The 25,302-nt window shown below is 63.2% G+C and overlaps 1 protein-coding gene across 7 annotated transcripts in view; it reads left to right on the forward strand.

The window, feature by feature from the left end:
• The first annotated feature begins 797 nt into the window (after positions 1–797).
• Positions 798–25,302, forward strand: part of CBFA2T3 (CBFA2/RUNX1 partner transcriptional co-repressor 3) — a 41,492-nt gene continuing 16,987 nt past the window's right edge. The window contains exons 1-2 of one of the 7 annotated variants that reach the window (XM_090061941.1): positions 798–1,207; positions 23,587–23,733. In XM_090061941.1, coding sequence (XP_089918067.1) covers positions 23,613–23,733 — 121 coding nt within the window. In that variant the 5' untranslated portion in view covers positions 798–1,207; positions 23,587–23,612. Of the gene's footprint in view, positions 1,208–1,930; positions 1,949–3,436; positions 4,059–16,689; positions 16,934–19,684; positions 23,157–23,586; positions 23,734–25,302 lie in introns of those variants that run through there. The other 6 variants (XM_090061938.1, XM_090061937.1, XM_090061942.1 and 3 more) reach the window with 6 other exon arrangements.

The following is a 25,302-nucleotide window of genomic DNA, read 5'->3' on the forward strand; positions in this document are numbered from 1 at the left end:
AATGGTGCCCGACCCGTCATGGAGCGGGGGCAAAGGGCTTCCTGACTGCCTTCCTCTCTGCTCCTGGGCTGGGAGGTACTGCAACAGGGGTGCAGGCAGGTGGGCCCAGGGGGTGCGGGGGCTTCATCCGGAGGTGAGCGAGGGGCTCCCGCGCCAAGAGCCGGAGCCAAGCAGGGGCAAAAGGGGTGGGGCGGGGAGGGCAAAGGCGTCTCTGAACAGCGCTGCTGGGGCAGGCAGACCAGGATCTTCGAGTAGACGCCGTATCTTTTACCAGACCAGCTCAATAGTTGGAAAAATGACTCTTTGCAATGAAATAGATGGATTTTAAAAAATTTTATTTGGCAATGAAACAGTTGGGAAAATGGTCCTTTACAACTAAATAGTTGGAAAAACGTTGGGGAGTTTTTTGCAATGAAATAGTTGGGGAAGTGGGGGGGTTTTGCACCTAACCAGCTGGAAAAATGTTTTTTGCAACGAGATCGTTGGGAACATGGTTCTGTGCACCTAAACGGCTGGAAAAAAAATGCTTTTTTGGGGCACTGAAATAGTTGGAAAAAGGGGGGGGGCCTTTCAGCTAAGCAGCTGGCGAAGCGGTTCACTGCACTGAACGAGCCGCGAGCACCGCGCTTCCTGCTGCGAAGCCGGTGGGCAAGCGGGCCTCACGGCCAGAGCGCCGGAGCCGCGGAGTCGCGCCCCGGGCAGGCGGCGGCGGAAGCCGCGCGCCGCGAGCCGCCGGGGGAGGCGGGCTTTGCTGCCGGGCGCGGTGGCGGAGCGCCCCCTGGCGGGCGCGGCGGGCGCGGTCCTCCCCCCCGCGCGGCGCGGCGGGCGCGTCCCCTCACGGCGCGGGGCCGCCTCACTCGCGGGCGGGCGCGGAGCGGAGCGGAGCGGAGCGGGCCGGCCGGCTGGGCGCAGCGCGGGGCCGCCGCCGGGAAGATGCCGGGCGCGCGCCGCGCAGGGCTGCGCCGGGCGCCGCTGGGCAGGAGGCGGCCGCAGCCCGCGGAGCCCCCGCGCAGCTAGAGCCGGGCTCCGCGGCCATGGCCCCCGGGCGCGGCGGGACGTGAAGCGCAGCGCGCAGCCTGGGATCTTCAGCCCGGTGCGTGCGCGGGATTTTCAGAGGCGGGTCCGCCCCGGATTAAGCCCCGCCGGGATTTGCGGGGGGCTCCCGCGCGTGGGAACTTACCTCAGGCTCCAGCCCGACCTCAGGACTGTAAGTGCCCGCTCCGGCCCGCGCTCGGGTGCGGGGGGGGGGGGGGAGGTTTGCGCCCCGGGCCCGGTGCCCCCGCGCCCCGAGGCTCTCCCCGCCCTGCCGCCCGCGGGAGCTCGGGGGCGCGGAGCCTGGCGACCCCGCGGGTGGGCGCCGTGTCCCGCAGCGGCCGGGCCGGGGCTGAGACCCCTGCCCGCCGCGCGCCACGGGGCTGCTGTCCAGGGCTGAGGCGCCGGGCGCCGCGTCCTGAACATTTCGCACTTCGGCGAGCCACGAGGCTCATTGTCAAGGTTGCCGGGAGGGCCGTGCGCGGGAGGAAGCACCGGGGGTCCGGGGCGCGGGGCGACGGAGGAGAGGGTGGAAATGGCGGCTCCGGGCCCCTTCTCGAGGGGCTCAGCTGGGCTCCCCAAGGGTCACGACCGCTCCCGCGAGCCGGTGCCCCCCTCCCGGCACTGCCGGCGGGCCTGGCACCGGGGTCAGCCCGCCCCGAGAGCCAGGCGCCGCCGGGCTGCCTCCAGCTGGCTGCCCGAATGCACGAGTTGGTCTCGAAAAGGTTGGTCTGTGGCCTTGGCAGGGGGTGGGAACCCGCGTCTGATGGGTTTGGTATTGCAGCAATGCCCCAGCAGGCAGTGGGAGCTCTGCCTGCGAGAGGACTGCCAGATTTGGGGCTCTTTCCCCCCCGCCCTGCTGTAGATGAGGGCCCGGAGCCGGGGTCTGCACTTTTCCTTTGCAAAAGGCATCGTTGTAAGTTGAGGCTTTCGGTGAGCCGGGGGAGGGGGGAGAGGGCGCCGGGCTGGGGGTGCACACGGCTGGGCTCGGAAAGCTCTTTCTAATCCAGCACCGCCATCAATTACGTGGGGAATCTGCATAATCTCGTTCCCACCTGCGGTAAATCTCTCCCCAGTCTGTCTGTCTGTCTTTTTTTTTTTTGCTTTGCAAATTTTCCTTTTCTGCACGACTGGGAGAAGTCGTTTTCTTCCCTGCACGGTGGGCTGCCAGAGCTGGGAGCCAGACCCTCCTTTGAGGCATGAAAAGCCATCAACTCCCGCGCTGACTCTCGGAGCGGCTGATTTATATATTTATTTATGTGCCGTGGTCAGGAGGGGCATCCTTCCCCTCCGGAGACTTTCTGAGTCATTCGGAAGAAACCGTGGGCTCGTGTATAAAATTATACACGCGCACACACACTTGCCCAGTAAAAGCTGCAAACACTCGCACGATTGTGTGCACACCCTCGGCCTCTCACACACGCACTCAAGCCACCGTCTCAATTCTCATGCCCGCCACAGAACAGTTTTCTTTGATGGATGTTTTCGAGGGGGGCTTTTGCTGCAGGAAACAAAACCCAGCCTCCGAACTGGTGTGACCCAGCATGGGAGCGTCGCAGTCGTTAACTAGTTTGTCCCATGGTTTAGTGCATCCCCGATGGGCGTTCGGGACGTGAGGTCCTGCCAGGCCGTCTGGTTCTCGGGCAGCTAGGAAGGGAGGAAGGGCAACGGTGCCCGTGAAAACCAAACGGGGTTTTACACTGAGAAGCACGAGCCGGGAGCTACGCCGGGCCTGGGTGCGCTCCTCTGCGCTGCCCAGCCCAGCCCAGCCCTCGAAACCAGTCCGACGGCAGCGCTGCGTGGCACTGGATCCCACTGGCCTTGCTGGGGGAGACGAGCAACACTTGCGAAGAAGCCCGTTTCTTACCCTCCACCCCCAATTTATGGTGGTAAAATAACATGGCCGGTCCGGCCAGCCCTGTTGCCATTTTGCATGCCTTTCCTCTTGGGCCAGGACAGGCCGTGAGCTCGGTTGCCCTTGGCTGCTTCTGTGGCTTGGTTTTGGGGACAGGAGGAGGGGGGGGAATACCACTCTTTCTGGTTTTTTCCCCCAGGGCTTTTGTTTTTTTCCCTTCCTTTGAACTGAGAAAACCTTGCAGTGGGTTTTAGGTTTAAAAAAAACCTGCTGGGTGTCAAAAGACGTGTAATTCTGGGTGGGAAGTGAGGTGCTGGAGCAGTGCTAGCGAGCAGCATCGGTCTGCCTGCCTCTCTGCTGAGTCCCGGCTCTCTTCGGGGCCCTCTCCCAGCGCCTGCCCGAGAACAAAGACAACTCTGCCCTTCGTTCGCTAGTAGGACCAGCGGGCTCGTATTGCTCCAAGCCCTGCCCATCGCCCTCCACAGGGCAGGGGCCCGGTTGCCCTCCACCACGTGCACAGACGCTCAGCATCTTTCCAAACCTCCCTGCGAGCAGTCTCCCTCGCACGCTCCCCTGGCAGCAAAGCGTGATCTTGGCTGTGATCTCAGGGCAGGAGCCTGGGCCGTGCCAGTAGGAAAGATGCCATCTCCTGAAACCTGGCGTTGGACAACTGGGGCCGTTCTTTGCAAAACGGTCGGAATAATATTTGCTGGGAAGTGACTTCAGTGTGGCCAGCTGGGGACGAGCGGGGTCTCCCCTCGGGACACCGGCATGGAAAGTCCGGTTTGGATTTGAACGTTGAACAGGCCTTTCATTCTCATTTCTAGCCCCTTAAAGCAGAAAGCAAAGACTTTTGCTTTTGTTCTGATGGGGCCGGGAGCCAGAGGGTGGCTGCAAAGGAAAACGAGCTGAACTTCCCCACGCAGAGGTTTTCTGTCTGCTGTTCCCACCCGGCAGATGCAGCGCGGCTGGTATTTCTAGCCCCCAGCACGCAGGAGCGCGGAGCTCGGCTTGCGGAGAAGTGTAAGCGCCGCAACAACAGCAACAAAAAAGAAGGAACGGTGCCTGAGTGTGAGATCCTCATGCTGTTTTTCAGCTTCGTGCCTTGGGTCTTGGTCCCGTCTTTGGACAGGAAATCCATGCCACGTTGTCCTGAAGGATCGGGAACAAGGTGGGGTCTTCTTCCAAACGGCTGCTCGTGGCCCCATGCAGGGCCCTCCTCCCAGCACCCCCCAGCTGAAGCTGAAGGCACGTCTGAGTCATCGGTGGCCTGGCCGCCTGCTTTCCTCCGGGTGGGAGGCAATGCTTTCTGGCTTGGCTTGCAAAGGCCTGCGAGCTGCATCGAGGAGGAGGGCTGGCCTCTCCTTCCAGGGCTGTCGCTGCAGCCCAGCCCGGGGCAGCCGCGGTGAATGAAGGGGCCGAGAAGAGCCCTTGCCCATCCCTCCTGAGGAGCCCGGCTCCGTGCGCTGCCATCACCTTGCTGGATCGGTGCTGGGGTGGGAAAACCCTCCGAGGCAATTTCTGCCTGCGGCGGCACGTGGGGAGGTGGCTGTCTCATCGCCGAGGCCCCGCACGGAGGGGCTGTCGTCTGGTCCGAGCAGCGCAATTCCCGACCCCGGGCGGTTGAGACGTCGCCGTCTGTCCCGGGCGCGTGCCAGATATCCCGATTTGTCGTCGTTTCCGTCGCTGGTCCGCGTGGGGCAGGCGCGGCGGGGTTGTGAGGTTCCGGTTTGGAGCCGGGCCCTCGCTGTGCTCGGGATGTCGGCTCGGGGCCGTTTTGAGGCTTCTCCTCTGCTTCCAGGCCAGAGCGTCCGGCTCTGCCCCGCGCAACGCCGGCTGCCTCCGGGCCGTGCTGGGTGCGCGGCACACGGAGACCCCGGGCGATGGAGGGGATGTCACTCTGCTCTTGCGCAGGGGTCGGCGGGTTGCGGGCAAACCGGATGGAGATTGCAGGGCTGGCTGGTTGCACAGGAAGCAGCAGCTGAGGCTGCGAGAAGACCTGGAGTCTTTCAAGTGGGGAATTGCATTGCAGTGTGAGCCAGCAGCGTCAGCACCCCCCCTACCCCGTCACAGCCTCGGGCCTTGGCGGTGCCTGCCCTGAGATCCCCCTGGCATCAGGATCTGAGGGTCTTTGCACCTGGGACACCTCCACCACCGCCGGCGAGGACAGAGTGGCAGGTGCATCCCCCCCGATTCAGCCTATTGGGGCGAAAAGGCAGCATCGCATCCAAAATCTCCTGCGGTACCTAGGGTGCCCCCCAGGCTCAGCTCTCTGGGGCCCAGTGCCTTGCTCGGTCATTCACGCCTGCGTGGAGTGGGAGTAATGTTACCGCTGGCGGCGTTTCCCACTTGTGTTGCACGGACTCTGCAGGGAGCTGGGCTCTGATTCCCAGGGGGTTAACGGGGAGTGGAGCCATCATCACTGAGGACAGGGCAGGAGGAAGGCGGCTTGCTTGCTGGCTGTAGGCCTGATGCTTTTATTGACTCCCCTCAGTTTTGCTGGCTAGGAATCTTTGTTTGAAATCTGCCAGGTCCTACCGGGGGGTCTTAGAGGACTCAGGAGCTTGTGCAGGACCCCTTCTGCTGCAGGGCTGGGAAAGCGGTGAGTGCAGCCTCCTCCACGCTGCTTTGGGGTGACCCGGTTTGAAGGCGGCGATGACAGATGGTGGCGTGTCCCAGAAATAGATGTGCTAATGGTCAACTGGGGAGGGGAGCGGGGGCGTCACGCAGCCACTGGGGGTTCCTGAACCCACCAGCCACTTTGCAGATTTGCCTCGTGGGCCAGATCCTGCCCCTGTGCAAGTTGCTGGGCAGAGCTCCTGCTGCCCAAACCCAGGGTAGTGTCCTGTCCTCTGGGTTTCCAATTAGGAAAAACTGTCTTATGAGAAGGGTAGTAAAGCATTGGAGCAGGCTACCTAGAGAGGTAGGGATCTCCATCCTTGGAGGTTTTGGAGACCCAGGTAGACATAGCTTGGGGTGGGATGATGTACTTAGGACTAATCCTGCTTGGAGCAGGGGGTTGGACTAGACGTGACCTCCTGAGGTCCCTTCCAGCCCTTGTGGCTCTCAAGCAAGGGGTGAAAGGGCCCTGCAGTGCCCTCAGCACACTAGCTGGCAGGGCCTTGTGGCCTCTTGGAGGACCAGAGGGAAAGAGCCAGGCTGGGTTCTTCCCACCTTAGGCATCATCATCATCATCATCATCATCATAAATAAATCATCAGCCCATAAACAGCAGGCAGCTGCCCCAAGGCCATCTGCCTGCGGGGCTGTGGTCTGCCTTTGGTGACCCCCACGGGAGGCAAGCCATCAGACACGAGATGAGCGGTCTGGGGGTGGCGATCTGCTACGAGCTCCCTCCCCTTACTGGGCTGCATCCTTCAGCAGGGCTAATGGGATGTTCGACCATTCAAGCAGGGCTCGTGGGTGGAGGACAGGAGCTCTTCAGGGCAGCACCTTGCTTCTGGGTGGGATGGAGGGCTGCTTCCTCGTTGAGCTCTGCCCAGCCTCCAGCTTCACCTGCTAGCAGCACCCAGAGAGCTGCACCGTCTCCACTCTGCAGCAGGTCCGAAACCAAGGGGTTTCCTCCTTCCCCTGTGCAGGATGAAGCCCAAAGACCTGATTTCTCCCCATTGCTTGAAAATGAGTGCGAGACCCCTGCCCTGGCTTCCAATATCAAGCCCGCTCAGGCCTGTGCAGTGCATGCTCCTGCTGGACTCACTCCCACCCTGACCCCCTCGCTCCCAGGGATGCTGTTGAATGGAAGCATAGAGCTGGCGTAGCTTATCTGCCCAGTCCTGCCCTGGTGGGTTTTTCCCCCTCTGCTAATGAACATAGCCCCTTGGGCAGTGCCCCCACCTTGCAAAACACACAACTCACCTCTGGAAGATGCAGGGCAAATGTTTCCAGCAAGCCACCAAGGGATTTCCTGTTTATTTTGTACACTCTCTGCTCACGTCGTTTCTCTGTGAGATGTTTCATTGACAGGCCTTAAAATAGACCGCCCGGCTAAAAAAAGGAAGGCAGGGAGCGGCAAAGAATTGAGCAGCCGGGCGGTAGGGGCAGCAGCCGGGATCCTGCCTCCGCGCAAGGGGTGGGAGCTGCAGGGCCAGGCTCGAGGGACTGGGAGTCCGCGTGTGCATCTCTGCCCAGCACCTCCTTTTGCCCACGTAGGAAGCATCCCTCTCCCTCACTTCAACAGGAGCAAGTGTGGGGCCAGGCAGCTCCGCCGGGCAGGGTCAGCAGTGCATGCCCGGCTGCAGGCGGGAGAGTCCAGAGAGCAGCTCAGCTAATGGAGAGGAGGATGGGCGCACCCCTGGCGCAAAGCAGTAAAGCACCGCTGATTTCAGCACCGCTACATTGCTTTATGCACAGCTGAGGGTCCAACTTTTTGCGGCTGGGGAAGGACCTGATGCATCCCAGGGGCTGCCAGCAAGTCTGTGGCTTCTAAGCACCCGGGCTGGGCTGGGCTGGGCTTCCCACCCCCCGGTTGCTCCCTCCAGTCTCTGGCTCTCGGGGCTGCCGGGAAGGCAGGTGGGGCCTGGGTTTCGCCTAGGCGGCGGTGTCGTCACCTGGAGATTGCCTGCACTTGCCTGCACGTGCCGTCGTGGGGTTTGCACCTTCCACAGCTGTCGTGCGGACTCTGCCCTCGCGGTCGTCCCCGCACTGCACAGCTCGCGACAGCCGCCCCTCGGGGTGTTGAGCAGGGGTTGGCCTCGGGTTCGGCGGGAACAGGCATAGGCCTCGTCCGTACACGCTTGCCTCCGGTTTGTGGAGCCGGCGCAAAGCCCCATGCAAATGCGTGTTTCAGGTTCAAGGAGCTGCTTTCAGCTCCTCCAAAGCCTGTTTTTAACCCCAAACGAGCCCAGTTTCCCCCTGGGGGCACTCTCCCTCCAGGGGTGGAGACAAACAAGCTTGCGTTCACGCCTGGTGAGCGCTGCACCCGTTCCAGCTGTACTCGCTGGCAGGGAGCTGCAGCCGTTACCAGGCTGATGCTGGGCTCCGGCTGCAGGGGGAAAAGCTTTGGTTTCCTGGCCAGGGCCCGGGGGACAGACGGTCTCCCATGGGGCCAAAGGAGCCAAAACCTTTTGTGCCCACCTGGGTGTCTCCCATTGCACCTGCTGTGTCACGCAGCCCGTATTGGAGCCTCCTTGTGCCATTGGGGGCATTTGTCTCTTGGCCCCTTCTTCCCTGCTGTCCCCCAGTAGAAATAGCTATCCAGCACAGGGGGGGGCCTGAACTTTTGCGGGGTAGGCTGCGGCGCAGGGCTCTGTGTCCCACTGCTGACATCAGGCCGCTTCATCCCCACTCTCCTAGATTGCAAAGGGGCAAGTGGCAGCTGCAAGGCTCTCCCGTCCTGTGTCTGGGCTCCCAGCACCAGCCCCCATGGTGGTAAACACATCTCCACCCTGCCTGCCGGGTGGAACCTGCCTTCTGCTTTGCATGTGTTTGGTTTTTGGGGTGGGGAGGGTTAATCCACCCCCCCCCAATTCAGCAAACAATCTGCTTCCTAATCCCAGCATCTGCTGCAGGAGGGGACAGTCGCCTGCTGGGGGGGAGATTGCAGGCAGCAGATGCCGAGTCTTGCCGAGCGCCCACAGTGCGTGGGTGGCACGGGGTGGGCTGCACTGGGATCCCTGGGGCCTTTGGCTTTGTTCACCTTGGTGCGTCAGGAGCCCCAGCCCCAGGCGGGCACCGAGCCAGTGGCAGTGGCCCAGCCTCCATCCCTGGCAGTGGTAGAAGCAGAGGGTGCCCCCATCCAGCCCCCCCCCCCATGAACCTGGCATCCAGCACTGCCGGCCCGTGGGACCGGGGGTGCATGGGGGAGCAGGGCGGGCGTGAGAAGTGTGGCAGGGTTTGCACCTTGCTTTGGGGCTGGGAGGTGTGGGTGAGGGCTGTAGGGATGGTGTAGCTGGGGAGGGGGTGGGATGTTTGTGTGGTTGGGGCAGGTTATGTGGTTGTGTAGCTGCGTGGGTGGTGACGGGAGGTGAGAGTGCAGTTGTGGGGGGTTGGGGAGGGGTAGGTGTGTGTGTGGGGGGTGTATGAGTGCAGGGGTTATGTATGTGTGAGGGAGAGAGAGAGAGAAGTGGGTGGCATGTGGGAAGGGCAGGGGGAATTATGTGTGTGGCTGAGAAGACGTGTGTATGTGTGTATGAAAGATTGGAAAGGTGTGTGTGCATTATGTGGGGAGTGGAGTGTATGTGTGTATGCACACGGAGGGGGGTATGTGGAGAGTTGGAAAGGTGTGTGTTGTGTGGGGAGTGGAGTGTGTGTGCATGCACAGCAGGGTGCGGGGTGTGAGCAGAGGGTAGGAAAGGCATGTGTCTGGGGAGTGTGTGTGTGTGCACGTGTGCATGTGCACAGCAGGGAAGCGTCTGTGTGCACGTGTGTGGAGGGTTGGAAAGGCGTGTGTTGTGTGGGGAGTGGGAGTGTGTGCGTGCGCACAGTAGGGAGGTGTGTATGTGGAAAGGCGTGTGTGCGAGCATACGCGTGCATAGCAAGGGGCTGAGCGTGTGCAGCAGGGCGGAGCGTGCGCCCCCCCCGCGTCTGTGCTTGGGCAGCTCCGGGGCACGCTCTGCGTTTGCACCTGCGTGGAGCCCGCCTCTGCCTCGGGCCCCACCAGCCGAGGGGCCTCCTTCGGAGCTGCCCGGGGTCCAGCGGGAGGGGATTCGAGGGCTGACCCCCAAGGAAAACGTAGCCCTGGCATAAATAGCCATCGGCCTTTGGGGGCAAGATCTCGGGTGGGCTTTCTCCAGCGGGTCTTGAGCCCAGGGCCTCTGAGTGTGTTGCCCCAGGGCCAGGGCCACGCGCCACCTCCTGCGGACAATGCTCCTGTTGCCCCTGGGGAGGAAGGACCACGCTCCCATCTCGGTTCATGCAGCTCATGTCCCAGCGTGACCCCGCAGGGGCCCTTTTGCTCCAGGTTCGATCTGTGCCCATGCTCGGGACCCCTGGCGCGGGGTAGTGCCGGAGCGGGGCTGCTGTATTCCCCGAGGGCAGCTCTCCGCAGCGGCGCCCGCCTGGCCAGCCCACGTTCCCAGGCACGCTCCGGGTGCCCGCAGCAGCCCACGTTCCCTGCTGCGGGCACCTCCCTCCGGGCCACGGGGCTCTGTTTGGTGCATGGATGCAAATTCCCAGGGCACAAGACAGCTGGCAGATAGCAAAAGGGTGTGTCTGTGTGCACACACATGTGTGCACACACGTGGTCATGTGACTGGATCATAAAGCGGTAAAGCCATCCACCTGTTCCGGCAGGAAATGACAAGTCCCCCCGGGACTGTTACCAGGGAACCGCTGGCAGGAGAGACGGGCGCCTGGCACCTGTGCCGAGGACACCAGCTAAGGTCAATGTGTGCAAGCCCAATTTCTGCCCGAGTCAGGGCATGGAGGAGCTGCCTGCGCGAGGGGAAGGGACGGGGATGCAAAGGGGGCTTCGGATGGAGGGTCTCAAGGGCCACCTGGGCATCCCTGTCTGGGACAGCGCGGGGATGGCTGGGGCGTGATGCCTCCGTGTTTGCTGGTCTCTGCACTGTGTTCCAGCTGGGGAATCGCCCTCGCTGCCCCCTTCTCCTTCCTCCCAGCCTGGATCAGAGCTCCCTGGCCAGACTCATAGGGCACCGGCAAAGCCAGAAGGCCCCGAGTGTTCACGCGTGATACCCGCAGTGTGAGAAAGTCACCTTTTCCCTTCCTCGCTCCACGCGGCTCCCCCGGCCCCATCTGCAGGCTTGGAAAGCTTCCCACCACCACCGCGGGAGGAGCAGGAGGCTCCAGCATGCAGCAGCCAGCAGTGCCAGGGGTCCCTTGGCATGCCCACTGCGTCCAGCTGGGGGGGAGGCATGATTTGCAGGGTGCTTTCAGCTCCCCGCTGCTTGCCCTAAGCCTGGCTTCTGTCGCCCTCGTTGCTGTGCACGTGTCTGGAGCGCTACGGGCCCCGAGCCTGGTCTCCCTGCTCACGGCCTCCGCTGCTGTGCATCATCTCTGCGCTGGCTAACGCCTCTCTGCTGACACCCTCCACCCCAGCACCTCGGCGCTAAGCGGGTGGGCCGGAGAGCGTGGTGGGGAGGGTGCTGCAGGGACGCTTTCCTCCAGGCTGCATGCTGGGTCATCCCAGCCTGGCTGCAGGTCACTACAGGTGCAGGGAGACTTACCGCAGGGCATCGGGTGCCCAGCACATCCCTGGGCTCATGGGGTACTTGCAGGCTTTGCAGGGAGGGGCTTGGATCTGCAGCGGCGCCGGGGGGCGGTCAGCCTGTGGTCTCCGGCGCAATCTTGGTCTCAGGGCACAGGAGATGAACTGGCACCCCCACATCTGCCTCTTCACCCCCTCATCTGGGGGGCCCCAAGGAGGGTGGCCTGATGCCGGGTCCCCGCACTGGGCCGGGCGATGCTCCGGTGAGCGATGCCGGGCGGGCGCCCTGGACGCCGGGTAGGGTGGGCTCAGCCAGCATCAGGCGGGTGCACGAGGTGCAGGACACGGGGAAACGCCCCTGCAAGACGTGTCCCCACGCGGCCGGCGCCCGGAGGTTGTGAAGTGAGCCGAAATCCCCGGAGCTGGCTACGAGCCATTGTTTCACCAACCACCTTAATCCATCATTATCTGGGCATATTTCGGATCCTTGCCAAGAGCAAGGTGGGGGGGGGAGGGAAGGGGGCATTTGCAAGCAGGCTTTCCCTATTCCCATGCCATCCTTTCTGCTGCCTGTGTGTAATTAACAGAGTAATTAAAAACAGGATGAGTTAATTGGTATTCATTTATGTGGCAGATGTTTTTAATTGAGATACGAAACAATTTACCTGTTTACATAAACAATAGTGAGGGAAGGCTTGTAAAGCAGAGAGGGGCTGGGTTTTTTTCCGGCTTCTTTTTCTTTTAAGAGAATTAGAGCAATTTCCTCTCCTCCCCGAACTGGCTCCAAAGCCGAGAGCAGGCGCCGGCTGGCGCGGCCGGGGAGCAGAGGGCGAGAGCCTGTCTTCCAGCCCGCGGGCGGGGGCCGTCGTGGCTCCGGCTGGGCCAAAGCAGACCCGCGCACCGTGCACCTCGCACCTCCGCAGCCCAGCTTGGCCGTGGCCACGTCGGGGCTGGGCTCCTGCACTGGGCTTGTGTCTGCTTGCCCGTGGGGCTGGAGCCGGTAGGGTGTGCGGGGCAGAGACGGTACCGCCTCGCGGTCTTGTTGCGTCCCCGTTGCTAGACGCGTGTGTGCGTGCCGGGTGCCCGCGGGCACGGCCAAAGAGGTTGTGAACGGCGGGGAATCCCATGCTAAGATCTGTATCCCAGACCTGCCCACAACCTCCTCGCCTGCCGGGTTTATACGGGATGCGTATAGGGGCGGCAGAGGTGGCGGGCGCAAATAGACAGCTAAGGTCTGATTCTGAGAGCGGAGCATGCTCAGCGCCCCACAGGATCAGGCCCACTTCGTAGCAGCTCCTGGGGTCAGTTTGCCCCTCCGTAATGATTGCGGGCTCAGCTCCTTTGCAGAACGAGTGCTTTGGAAAGCCTCTGGCTGAGGACCGTCGGCCCTGGGCGGAGAGGGAGCCGCGTCCACCTGCCTCCCAGCTCCTGGGACGCGGGCACAGAGACCCGCCAGCCCCCTCGGCTGCTGGAGCCCTTGCAAAGGGACTGCCCCAGGGCCCGGCATGGGGCTGCTACTCCGGAGGTCCGGGGAAGAGCCAGACCCACCCCCTCCGGCGGTGTGGGAGCAGTCTGGCCGCAGCTGGAGCCGGCTGGGTTGCAGGCAGGGAGATCTTAGCACGGGATTCCCCGCAGTTAGCAACGCTTCCCCCACCTCCGGGCTTGTGCTTTTCATCACAGGTGGTTTGCAAGCTCAAGACTGGTGTGCACACATGCACGCATGCGCATGCACACGTGTCTTTCTAGTGCCAGACCCACATGTTGCCTGCCTGCATGTGTCGCCGGGCTCTGTAACGCAGAAGCAGGGCAGAGGCCCCGTGATGATAGGGGAGGCAGGAGCTCAGCTGCAGCAGGAATCGCAGCTTGGGGTCTCTAACCACTAGGCACATGGCCCCTTGGCTTGGACCAGCCCGAAGAGAGGAGAAGGCCTGGGCAGCTCGGGGGACTGGTGGAGCCATTGCTGGCAGCCTCCGCTGGCGATGTGGTCGCATTTGCAAGGCTGGCGTGGGTGGGGAGAAGCCAAGCTGGGCTGGGGCACAGGGGCTCCCCTGTCTGCCCCCGTGAGAAGCGGTGCCAGCAGGACGCGGGGATGGACACAGTCCTTTTGCTGCAGGACAAACGGGGCAGGGATGCGTGCACTTCTCCCACCATGGGTGGAAGTTAAGCCCTGGTACCTTCCCCCATTCTCATTGAGGGCTAAGCAGTATCTACCCTCTACCATGGGGTAAGAGCAGGCACGCAGGGAGTTACTGCAGATGCTGGGGGAGAAGTCTCTCCCTGCTTTAACGCTGGATAAATCTCACCCATGTCCAGCCTGCAAAGGGGCAGCTTAAGCTGCTGGAAAGGCCCTTGTAATGGAGCTGTGTGGAGCCAGGGGCACCAAAATCCGGGTCTCCCTGCAGCTTGGCCGTGCTGGGTCACATGCTGGGTGCGGTGCACTGAAGCCACTACAACGAAGTCTGTGAGCCCAGAGCTACAGGACGGGGCATGTACTCGGGTCTCAGGCACCCAGGCCGATGGTGCTCCCTATATAGACCGTGTCTGGGCGGCTGCAGCCATGCAACACATTTTGCCTCATCCTCCCGGGCTCTGGGAAGCGAGCGGCTCTGGCGCTGGGGGGCAGCGAAGTCGTGCAGACACCTGAGCTCTTCCAGAGCTCGCCTGTCATCACTCCCCTGTCACTGCCCAGCACATCTGTTTCCTGTCTTCCCTGCAGCCGGTGGCTATCGGCAGCAGAAAGCCCCCCGAGCTCCAGCGCCTCTCCATGGGCGGCAGCCTGGCTGCACCGACGCGCCGTGTGGGTTTAGGCACGGCTCGGCATCTGGGTCTGGGGGCAGGCGTGGGGTCACTGCCCCCAGCTGCAGCCTCTTGTACAGGCCTTTCCAGCGAGCTGTGCTGCTGCCCCCTGCTCGCCAGCCCAAGGGAGGAAGGCCACAGAGGCAGCGTGCAAGCACCTGGAGGTTGCATGTCGGAGGCAGCGTGCAAGTACCTGGAGGTTGCATGTCGGAGGCAGTGTGCATGTCATTCTCTGCACGTGGCACCTGTCCAGATGTTTTCGGGGGAGAGTGGAGGCCTGGTCAGCACCGGTTGGGGGACCCTGCACTGTGCTGGCGTTCACGCCCAGCCCACGTCCTGACACAGGTAGAAGTAAGCTTGCATTAACACGATGCAGGAGGACAAGAGGTTGCCACAGACTACGGAGCTTGTGGCCCATGGATCTCCTGCCCACATCTGAGCTGGGGGGGTCCTGCCTGCCCCCAGCCAGCAGGTCAGCGTGGCCTCGAGGGTGCACAGCTCTCCCTAGCCTGTCCTTGCCGGATGAGCTCTGGGCCAAAGCAGTACCAGCCTTAGTGCTGGCAGAGCTCCCACACCATGTTGTGATGCCCTGCAGCATGGCCAGGCTGCACCAGGGCGCGGGTCTGGCCCCGGGGGCATGGCTGCACCAGGGCAGGGCCCCAAGGGCATGTCAGCTTGCGATGCAACTCGCATCTGCACCCTGGCTTTCTCCAGCAGCCATGCTGATGACACCTTGGCTGTGAACGTCCCCGCCTGTCCTGGGGGTGCCAGTTCTCCAGCCCCTTCCTGCGGTTCCCTGCTGGGCACAGGTTTGCAGGAAGGGCCTACAGCAGCTCGGGTTTGCCCTTTGCAGGGATAGTAGGGCTGGGGTCAGGGGTAAGGTTATAAGGGGCATCTCGCGGCACGGCTTGCTGTCGGTCACACGTACCTGCCCGTGGAGCCAACTGGAGTCGGTGCAGACGTGAGCGTGCGGTTTGGCGTCCCTCACGGCTGTCTGCCCGCCTGCCTCTGCTCCTACACCCCCGTCTGTCTGTCTGTGTCTGCTCCAACACACCCCCTCTCTTTCTAGACGCACGCCTGTCTGTCCCGATCCAGGCTTCGTCGAGTCCTAGAGCCGCGGGGCTGGCAGGCAGCTCCAGAGCTCACATCCAGTCCGACCGCTTTGGACTGTGCAAACCGTCCCAGACAAACCCATCGTCCAAACTCTCTGTAAAACTACCCTCAGCCTCGACAGAACGGCAGACATCACACCTGAACCTGCTGCCGGGAAAGCAGAGGAGCTGCGGCGGCCAGCGTCCTGCTTCTATAAAAGCATACGCTGCAGGGGAAGGCGAAACCCCTCTGTCTGTCCTGTGACTAGAGGGGGAAATTCCGTCCTGACCCCAAAGCAACATCGGTCCGACCCCGAGTGGAGGGGCAAGATCCTCCATGCAGGACCCTCTGGCTTAGACCCCAGCAGGAGTGTTGGCACAGCCCAGCCTGGGCTGCTGCCAACACCGACACACGTAGGAGAAAGGGGTAGGGGGACAGCCCCAAAGCCTGGGAAATCCCCATAGCAAAATACAGGCATCGCTACACCCGACTGGTGGCTGTTCAACCTCTCCAGCAATGGAAAGTGCCCCCCTTCCCCTGGCATCTGCCCCGTGCCGCCCTGCTCTCACTGGGAAGAAGTTTGTCTTTTCTCCAGTCTAACCCAACTTTGCCCCAGGCAGGGTTAGGGGGTTGTTTCCTGGTGGACACTGAGCCATTCTGAAATCCCCCCTTAATTTTTATTACAAAAGTTCAGGGGGAGGACCGGGGCAGACCCCCCCGGGGAGCCTGTCCCTTCCTCTCCGCACCCTGGCCCCCATCCTCTGCCATGTGCCGCGGCTCTGCAGCCTGTCCCCGCGCTGCCGCCGGCGCTGAGTGCTTCCCTAACACAGTCCAGATGGAGCGGCCCTGTCCTTCCCGAGAGATCTTATCGGGGAGTTGTTCTTGGCCCCGGTGGCACCAGGCGCGCAGGGCCGGAGCCCGGGGCTGCCTCGCGGCGGCGGCCTGGCTTCAGGAGACGTCGCCTCCAGCATCTGGGTTTCATTTGGAGCCATTTGCAGCGCATGAAAGAAGCTGTGGTTTTAATTCCCTCCTTAACCCCTTCCTCGCCCGGGCCGGAGGGGAGGCGCGCGGGCAGCCTGGACCTTTCCGTGCTGCCCCTGTTGTGTTTCTCCCGGGGCCTGACTCGCCGTCTCCGGACGCTTGGTGCGTGCACGCGTGCAAACTCTGGTCATCCCGCGCATGGGTGCGAATAGCTGGTGGTGACATGGGCCTGGCGTACTCCGGCTCCATCGGGGAGACGAGCCAGGGCCAGATCCTGGAGCAGGGAGGCAACGCAAAGTCTGTGCACCTCCCTGCCCTGCAGAAGAAGGAGGGACCGGGCGTTTGCAGGGCTCAGCAACCCTGTGGCAGTAGCTCGGGTTTACATGGCAGAGACGGCCGATCCGAATTGCATGGCGTGTCATGGCGGGGGGAAGCAATAAAAGCTATAAAGCTAGCGTTGGCCGGGAACCCACGCGCAGTCCAGTTTGCTGAGGGTTAACTCCACGGGTGTGACAAATTGAGGGCTTTAGGTCCCCATGGGGTGCATAGGGAGATATCTGGCTTTGGCATCTGATTCCCGTTGGGGCAGTGGTGGAGGAGGTGGGGGCAGGGGGAGGGTTTGCTGCTTAGACCAGCGAAGGAAAAAAGACTAATCCTTTTATTTTGATATTATTACTTATTCATCTGGGCTGCACAGGCCTAATGGAAACCAGATGTCAGAACGCAGACGCGGCCCCGGCCGGCTGGGACACATTACCCGAAAAGGGGGGGAATAAAAAAAGATTCCAGCAGCGTTTGAGTCATGTCAGGGAATCGTTGCCACATCTGTAACGGTGCCGGGGAGGGGGCGGGAAGCGGGGAGGCCTGGGATAGCTCAGAGACGCGCGGGGCCTCCCCGCCGAGCGCTGTCAGACGGGCGAGGGGCTCGGGATCGGCGGGCTTCGCTCGGGCACGCACGCCTGGCCCCCGCCTGCCCGTGCCTGCGTCTTCTCAGTGGGGGCAGATGACCGAGCAAGGAGCAGTGCTCTCCAGTCGCTGCAAGGGAAGTTGAGGTTGGATAGTAGGAAAAACTTTTTCACTAGGAGGGTGGTGAAGCACTGGAACGGGTTATTTAGAGAAGTAAAATCTCTGTCCTTGGAGGTTTTTCAGACCCTGCTCGGCTGGGATGATGTAGGTGGGGCTGGTGCTGCTCTGAGCAGGGGGTCGGACTAGATGTGACCCCCTGAGGTCCCTTCCACCTGAATTTTCTGTGATTCCCATGTGTCCCCGAGCACAAACTAGGGGTGTCTTGCGTGGGGGGAAGGGCCCTGAATGGCTGATGAAGTCAAGAGGGGTCCGTGTGGATGAGGACTTGACCTCCCCGTCGATAAGGAAAGGGAGTGGGGAGTCTTTAAGGGAGCTGCGGGAGCTTGGGTGTCCGTGCCCTGCTGAACACGGGGGTCGTTCCCGCAGGCTGCCCACGACCCCGTCTCAGCCACGCTACAGCTCGTGCCTGGAGCGGTGAATGCAAAAGGCTCCCTGCCCTTTCCCCATCCGCGCTGGCTGCCAGGTCAGCGATGCACCCAGTGATCATCTCAGCCCGGCCTCACGGAGGTTCACCCAAGCCAGGGCTTTAATGGCAGCTCCATGGCTCGTGCAAGAGGAGGAAGAGCCTCCACTGGGATGTGGTCAGCACCACGGGCGCTTTCCTCTGGACGCAGGGCGAAGCAAGCTGATGCCATGCGTGTGCGCTAAACCAGGGCGCAGCAGGGGAGCAAGAAAAGGCAGGCAGGTGGAGGGGGAAGAAGGCACGTGCAGCTGGGCGTTGCATCCCAGCCTCCAGGCAGCGGAGTCCGCAGGTGAGGACCATGCTAAGTCACGTCTTGGAAGGCACCGTGGCCTCTGCCGCTGCGGTCCAGGTGCACGGAGCAGGTCGGTGCTTGGGAGATGCTGCAGCCAAGCTGGGAAGGACACATGCCGTCTGCACATGGGAGGTGCAGAACTGCCCTTGCTTTTTATGGCGCCCGGGGCAGCAAGGCAGCAGGAGGCTCTGGAAGGGGGCTCGAGGCCTGCGTCTGCCCTGCAGGTCACCACCAAGCACCTCCCGCCCAGCCCGCAGCAAAACGCCATCTGGCCCATGGACAGCTGCCACCCCCGCTGCGTGCCCAGGGGACCCGTGCCAGTGCTTTGCACCAGATGATCGTGCTTGTTGCTCGCACAGGCCTTTGCACACTCACTTGCCCACAGGGGTGCTCCAACGGGCAGGCCAAAGGCGCTCTCCGGGCCGAGTCCTGGCCCCCTTGCTGCGTTCGCTCTCTGCAAGGAGGGAGCCCCTAGGCTGTGGGGGTGCAGCAGCTCACGCCCTGTCCCCTGCCAAGCGCGCAAACCCGCTGCCTGCCTTCGCAGCCGTGCACGCACACGCACCCCTCCTGCTTGCATACCCACGCACGCCTGCCCGGAGCTGGCGCGCACTTTGCTGATGACAACTCCCTGGACGTGCCGGCGCTGCTGCTGGCTCCCATCTGCTGCGCCAGGCTCTCAGCTGCTGCGCGGCTCCGCGCTGTCACTCAGGGCACTCGTTCCAAAGGCAGCGGGAGCTCGGGTCTGGCGCGCGCTCCCTTCTCGGGCCAGGGCAGGGTGAGGGGCAGCCAGAGAGCTCGCAGCCTGTGTCCCGTGGCTTGTTTCCTATAGTGCCCTGCGGCGCCGGCATGGCCGTTCTCGCCCAGAGACCTGGACCAAAACCTCCGGGATCTCCACTGCCATGGAAGGATGACGCTCCTGGGCACGTGCCTCCTACCGCCACCCCCATCTCTCCGTGGCAAAGGGCGACCTTGCTGCAGCTGAGCCAACCGATCGGCCCCACTAACGTGGCACCGTGGCTCACCCCAGCCACGCTGCCTGGGCCCAGGAGGAGCACAGCAGCCGGGATCTGTCTTCCCCTGCGGTGGAGCAGCTGCTGTCTGCTTTAGCCAGCACAGCAGAGCTCCCGGCGTACCACTGACGGCTCGGGATGCAGAAAGAGCAGCGAACGGCTCTCACATCTCGCAAGGAGACCGCGGAGTTCGCTCCCTCCGGCCACGGGGGATGAGAGAAACGGCCCGCCACCACAGAATAAAGCCATCCAGGCTGCCTGGCTGAGGGGCGTGAGACCCCTGCCTCTCCCGGCTCCGAGGGCTCCAGCGCAGCGCTGTATCGCGGCGCCGGCAGCAGGGCTGCAGCTGACAGCCCAGCGCATGGCGGGGGATTGATTTTTGCAGCTGTGGAAGGCAGAGGGAAAGCCATCACCAGCTCCTGCAAAACCCTTCAGCTTGGGTCTGACCCGGCCCTATTCGCCTTGCCACACTTGGCGCGGCCGCCTGGCTTCCACCCTGCCCGGGCGGGGAGAAGTGATTTTAAACAAGTTCATTTTTTTCAACAAAACCCCAAAACAACCCCCTTCACCTCCTGCAGTTTTCAGTGCTCTGGGGGGTCCGAGCTAGGCCCTTCCCACATCCAGGTATTCTCTGCATCATTTTCCACAGGCGGTGTTAAAACATGCAGTGGCCTCGACTGCAGCAAGACGGGGGCATCCAGGTCCTCCCTGGCTCCCGTGCAAACCCTGTTCCTTGTCTGAGGCAGGACGGGGCGCGCTGTTGCCCGTCCTGGCTGGGACTGCGGGTTGGTAGTAATGCAGCCGCCTGCACGGTCTAGGGGTCGAGGCGATGCTCGGGCGTGTGTCCTGTTGCCTCTGGGAGTGCTGTGGCAGCAGGGGACTGGCATTGCAGAGTCCTGATGCGGGAAGGGATCTTGAGGGCCATCTGGTCCAGGCTGGATGAGAGAGCAGGGCCTCTGGGAGAGCCCTGATAATGCTCAGCTCTGCATCGGGGAGGCCTGCAGCTCCATGCACCTCCTGGGGGAGCTGGGAGTGCAGCTCTCAGCTCCCCCCTTGCCCTATTCCCTGCATTTCTCCAGGGACCTGCCAGGGCACGCTGCTGACTGCAGGGACCGTCCTCAGAGCTGGCTGCATTGGCTGGGGACTGAGCTGTGCCAGTGCACTTGTTGGGACTCAAACCTGCAGGGTCCCCACTGGATGGCCACTTGGGGCCAGACCGATGCTGCATTTGGGTCCAGGAAGGGATTTTCCCCCTGGTCAGATTGGCATGAACGGTGGGGTTTGCCTTCTTCTACAGCCTCCACCTGGGATCACCTTGAGCGCGTATTAAAGACCAAGCAGGACGTGATCCTCCTGCTTTACCTGGAGCAGGCTCGGGTGTGATGTCCGGTGCCGTGCCAGGGCTGACCGTTTGGTTTTGCTCCGAGGTTGGACAGTGGATGTGCCTGGGGTGGTTTGTGCAGGGCTGGTCCTGCCTCCGGCAGGGGCCGGACTAGATGTGACCTCCGCCAGCCCCGCTGCTCGAGGACGTTGGGGACAGGCAGGGCTGCAGACGTGTCCTATGCGTGCAGCCACATCTGGGGTTCAGCACCGTGCCTCTCGCGGGCCTGACCCCCGTGCTCAGCCCCCGGCCGGCCTCCCCTGCCCACGGGGCCCCGGGCCGTGCTCACAAGGGGCCTGCGACTCCCCCTTGCCGGCCTCCCCGTGCTGATTTATAACGGGGAGAGCCCGTGTGCCTTGGCCGGTGCTCGGCTGGGGATGGCGAGGAGAGGGCTGCCCCGCGCCCCAGGCACCGGCCCTGGCGCCCGGCCAGCCCCTCTCCACACACGCGGCCCTTTGTCTGGGGGAGCCTTCGCCAGACATGGAAACGGACCCCAGCCTGAGCGCCGAGGGGGGCCCCGTGAAGTCGGGGAGGGGGAGACAAGGCATCTACTGTCTGGGAAACTAATTAGCCTTCCTGGAACAGCGCGCGGCTGCACGCACGCCGGGTCCCTCGGGCCGGGGCTTGGGCTGGGCTTGTCCTCTTGGGCCTTCTCGTCCTCCCACCGAGGGGTCGGGGGGTCTCGCGCTGCCTCATTGCGGCCTCGGCAGCACCCAGCAGGTCAGTCCGTGGAGCCGGCTGCATCTCCGGGCCGTGGTGGCCCCCGTGCATGGATGCCGTGGCTCTGCTGCTGCCTCGGGCTGCGCCCGCATGCAGCCCGCTCCCTTGCCTGCTGCAGAGCTCCTTAGCCGGGGCAAGAGGTACCTCTGATAAGGAGCTACCGGGGGCACCTCGAGAGCCTTGCAGGGGTGCCGCGCGGCGCTAGGTGAGCGACCGTGCTTCCCAAGAAAAACATCCCGACCTGCTGGGATGTATCTGAACTATCTCCCGGGATCTATCTGAGCTCTGTACAGCAGAAAAATGACCCTGCTATTTTTCTGGAGCCAAACACCGAGCGAAGACGAGGAGCCGGTGTTTTCAGAGGGGGGCCCGAGTCTAAAAAGGTCGAGAACCAGTGATGTGGAACAAGGATGGGCCGTGTCCTTTGCACCCGATTCACCCAGACCAGGCCGTGCTTGGGGACCGTTTGCACCGTGCCCATCACTGCTGGAGAGAGCTTGAGAGAGCGTGGCGTCAGCGTCCTGCTGCAAGGGGCAGGGCTCCCTTGGAGTCGCTGCACCTGGTCTGAAAGCATCTCACCGTCGATAAAAGCTCGGCTTTATTTAGCCTGGACAACATCCTCGCACAGGGTTCAATTAATCTCATGACAGTTGCAGCGGATTACGGATGCCCGGTCGATGAGCGGCTGCCCCCGGGCGCGCGCCCCTGAGCCGTCCTGATCCTGTCAAGGCAGCGAGCCCTCCAGGAGACCTGGGCGGGCTGGAGCGCGGGGCGCTAGTGGCATGCTTGCCTTCTTTGGCTGCCCAAAGTGCGGGCACGGGGCACTGACGGATCCGTGCAGCTGCCGGCGCACTTGTGGCCACCCATCAAAGCCTGGCGCATCCTCCCCGGCGGAGGAGGGCGAGAGATGGAGCTGGCAGCAGCTGATTGAAGTGCCAGGTGCTCTCCGCGCCTGGCCTGTTTACTTCCCCCCACCAGACCCTGGGGAAACAGCAGCTCCTTCTCACCAGCCCTGCAGAGATGCTGAGAAAAAGGCTCGCCCGCGCCGGGGATTGTCTTCTGCAGAGGAGAGCAGTGCCAGTCTGGCCGTGGTGGCTGAGAAGCTGAATCCGTCCCTTGCCGTCTCGCTGGGGTCATCGCAGGAGATCCCAGGGCACCGAGCCATGGCTGCCCCGGTTTGGACCAGCAAGCGCAACCAGCTTTGGGCAGCGTGGGGCTGCGGGGCCAGGGCAGGGACAGTGCCATCTGGGCGGTGGCGGCTGAGCAAGAGATGCTAAAGTGGGGCCTTTCACCCCTTTACCTTCACGCGGCAGGCAGGGAACTAGGAAATCCCGACCTTTGGAACCGGGTTCTGCTCTAAAACGGAACAAAACCGCGACCTCCAAAAGTCCCTTTTTTGGGGTGGGAGGGAAGCATTACTTCATCCATCGAAATGCCCCAGTTCGATCAAACTGAAACCCTTCGTTTCCACCCCGGCCTCTCGCTGGACTAGCGTGGAGGAGCTGAAACGAGAGGCCAGAGCGTTCCCCTCGGGGAAGCCGGGCCGAGTGGTCTTGAAACGCTTCCTTCCACGTGGGAAAGCGAAGCTACGCGACAGCAACACGCTGCAGCCGAAAGTTCACATTTCAGCCAGCCTCCAAGACACGGCGTCGGCCCCTCGGGAGGCTGCCAGGCCTCCCCCGTTCGGGAGCTTCGTGTCAGAGGCAGGAGGTGGGGGAGGAAGAAAAATATTACTGCCAGGGATCCCAAGAAGACCTGCCTGATGCATGCTGCTTTACCGCATGCCCCAGCTCCCGGAGTCTTGTGATGACGTGAGCGTGTTTTACCCCCAGGCTGGTGTTGGTCTGCTTGTTCCAAAGGAGAGCAGGAAAACTTTTGGTCCTGGTGACCCCGGAGGACAAGGGGCTGCAAGGCAGAGAGGGAGCCCCACGTTTCACATCGTATAGACTGGGGGGCCCTGAGTCCTGGTTTTGGGGCGACGGGGGACTGCTCCAGTGCGTGTCTGCACCAGGCGCTCGGCGGGACGGATAACGCCGGCGCGATTTACAGCCTGTGAACAATCCTTGCCCGTCACTGCAATTACCGCAGCTCCGCACGGCCTCCGTGGGAAAGGGCCGCGCATTCCAGCCGGCCGCCCCGGGGGGATTTGGCTTCCTTGAGAACTGGCAGGTGCCCAGACCGGCGTGGGGACAGGCTTTCAGCGAAGATCCCCCCCATCCTGCCGTCTGCATGCGTGACGTGTCTGTCAGCAGCCTGGCCCCACGTGTCGGGAGGAGGGGGGTGCTTGCACTGCATATACACCCAGATGCACGTCCCGGCAGAGGTGTGTGTGCATCGACTGGTACCGCCTTTATGTGCACGGGAGGGCTCCAGCACAGCAGCCGGGCAGTCTTCCCGGGGGGGCATACCTGCCTGATCCAGTGTCTCGGGGAGGGGGTGACGTGCCCCACGCTGCCGTGGGGGTGGCTGGGACATCCTATGGGCCTGGCTGACCGTGGTACGTGCCCAGGAGGGCGCAGGGGTGTGCGTGGCTGCGTGTCCCAGGAGCTCTGGTCTCGGGTTGACTGCAGGGGCAAGCTGCCATGCAGAGAGCAGCCGGGGGGCTGAGCCCCAAAGGGCAGGGCAGCTCGTGGGTGCAGGAGTGGTGAGGGGGTGGGCATGGGCAGCACCGGGCTCCAGGCAGGGTCCCCGGGCTGGAACTCCTCAGCCTTGCCTTCACCGGCCCTGTTCTCTGCGGCTCTTCCCCCTTGCAGATAACGCAGAGAAGACGGCAGCCACGATGCCCGACTCACCGGCCGACGTGAAGACTCAGTCCAGAGCGACGCCACCCAACATGCCTCCTCCTCCGCCGGCCGTCACGCAGGGCGCCACGCGGCACCCCTCCTTCACACCAAACACCAGTGAGTACCACCGCCGGCTCCCGGGGTGTCGCGGGGAAAGCAGATGGGCTGCTTCCCAGCTGGCAGGGTTTGGGGCAAGGCAGGAGCGCCCTGGGGAAGGGAGCGTCGTTCCCAGGCCCTGCCCCAGCTGGAGGGAAGCAGGGCACAGCTGGCACTGCACAGCTGGAAGGGGCATAGCCAGGGCAGATCCTGTGGCCAAACAAATGCCCAAAGGCAGGCTCTGAGCCCACCGCCTGCCCGCAGCTGGGCACGGCGCTTGCAACCCCATTATCCCCAGCCCAGACGGGGAACGGAGGCACAAAGCAGCTCCCCCAGGGCCAGGAGCCCTGACAGCCGGCCGGCTCGCTCCTCCCCCCGGCCCAGAGTCTGGTGCCAATTCAACGCTCCCTGGTACAAAAAGAAGTAGAGCTGGCTGGAAAACCAGGAAGACTTTGCTTGAAATGTATAGAAAGCATCTCGCTGTACCCAGGGGAGGGGGGATGTGGCAGACATCTGCTTGGGAAGCAGCCAGCAAGAGTCCGGCCGTGTCGGCACCAGGTCACTGCCGCGCTGGGCTGCATCTGGCAGCTGGAGCCGTGCGTGGAGGGTGCTGGGCGTGCTGCTCTCAGGGTAGCTCCTGGATGCCCGTTGCAGGCTCCGGGTGCTGCCTCAGCCCCTGCATCCCCCGATGGGTGAGAGGGAAGGGGCCGGAGGACCTGTCGGGCCTGGTCCTTGCACTGCTAGAGGTTGGGGCAGAGCTGGGTTTCAGCGCCCCACTTTCTCCAGACATTTCCCACCTCCTGCCGCTCGCTGGCGTGAGTGGCGTTGCCCTCGGCTCCGCGCCGTGAATGCCGCTGCGGCAGAGACCCGTCGCCGTCCAGCGGGTCCCGTGGTAGGAGCAATGCGAGGAGGTGCTGAGCTCTTGTGGCTCCTGGCGGATGGGGACCCGCTCCAGATGGGCTGGGCTGGCGTTGCTCAGCACCCCCGATCGGACTCTTGGGGGGGTCTGCAGACCTCGGTGTGCCAGGTGCCCCCAGGGCCACGGGCTCCGTCCGTCCGTCTGCCCGCCAGCCTGGCTCGCAGCATGGGCAGCAGAGTCCAGCGATTGCTCCGGCCCATCCAGCGGGGCTGGGGCACGCCAAGGGCGCGGGGCAGGCAGGCCGGGCACTCGTCGAGAGAGCACCGGGCTCTGGGCTGGGATGCTTCAGGCAGGCTCCCTGCCTCAGCTTTCCTGCCCATAAACAGCCCTTGCGGTGCCAGGGAGCTGCCAGTCGCCGTCCCTAGCAGGTTCCCCTCCCTGCGTGTCAGGAGGGAAGGGAGAAGGTACCTGCCCCAGCCCCAGCCCCAGCCCCATCTTCGTGGCGGCCCTGAGTCTGCAGGACGCCGACAGTGGCCCCGTGCTCCTGTTGCGGAGGGTTTGCCTCGTGGGGGCTGGGGTATGCCCTCTGTGCCCTGCGTCTGGACAAAGGGCTCGTCCTGGCCCGAGGCTTGGTCTCTCTCCCCCCTCCATCTCCGGCTGCAGCAGGGGGTAGGACACGGCCTGTCGGGCTGGTGTCCCCCTGCCGTGTTGGGAGGGGCAGGCGGGGCCGC

Source organism: Crocodylus siamensis, chromosome 9, assembly GCF_052110815.1.
Source record: "Crocodylus siamensis isolate JL-2025a chromosome 9, ASM5211081v1, whole genome shotgun sequence".
NCBI lineage: Eukaryota > Metazoa > Chordata > Crocodylia > Crocodylidae > Crocodylus > Crocodylus siamensis.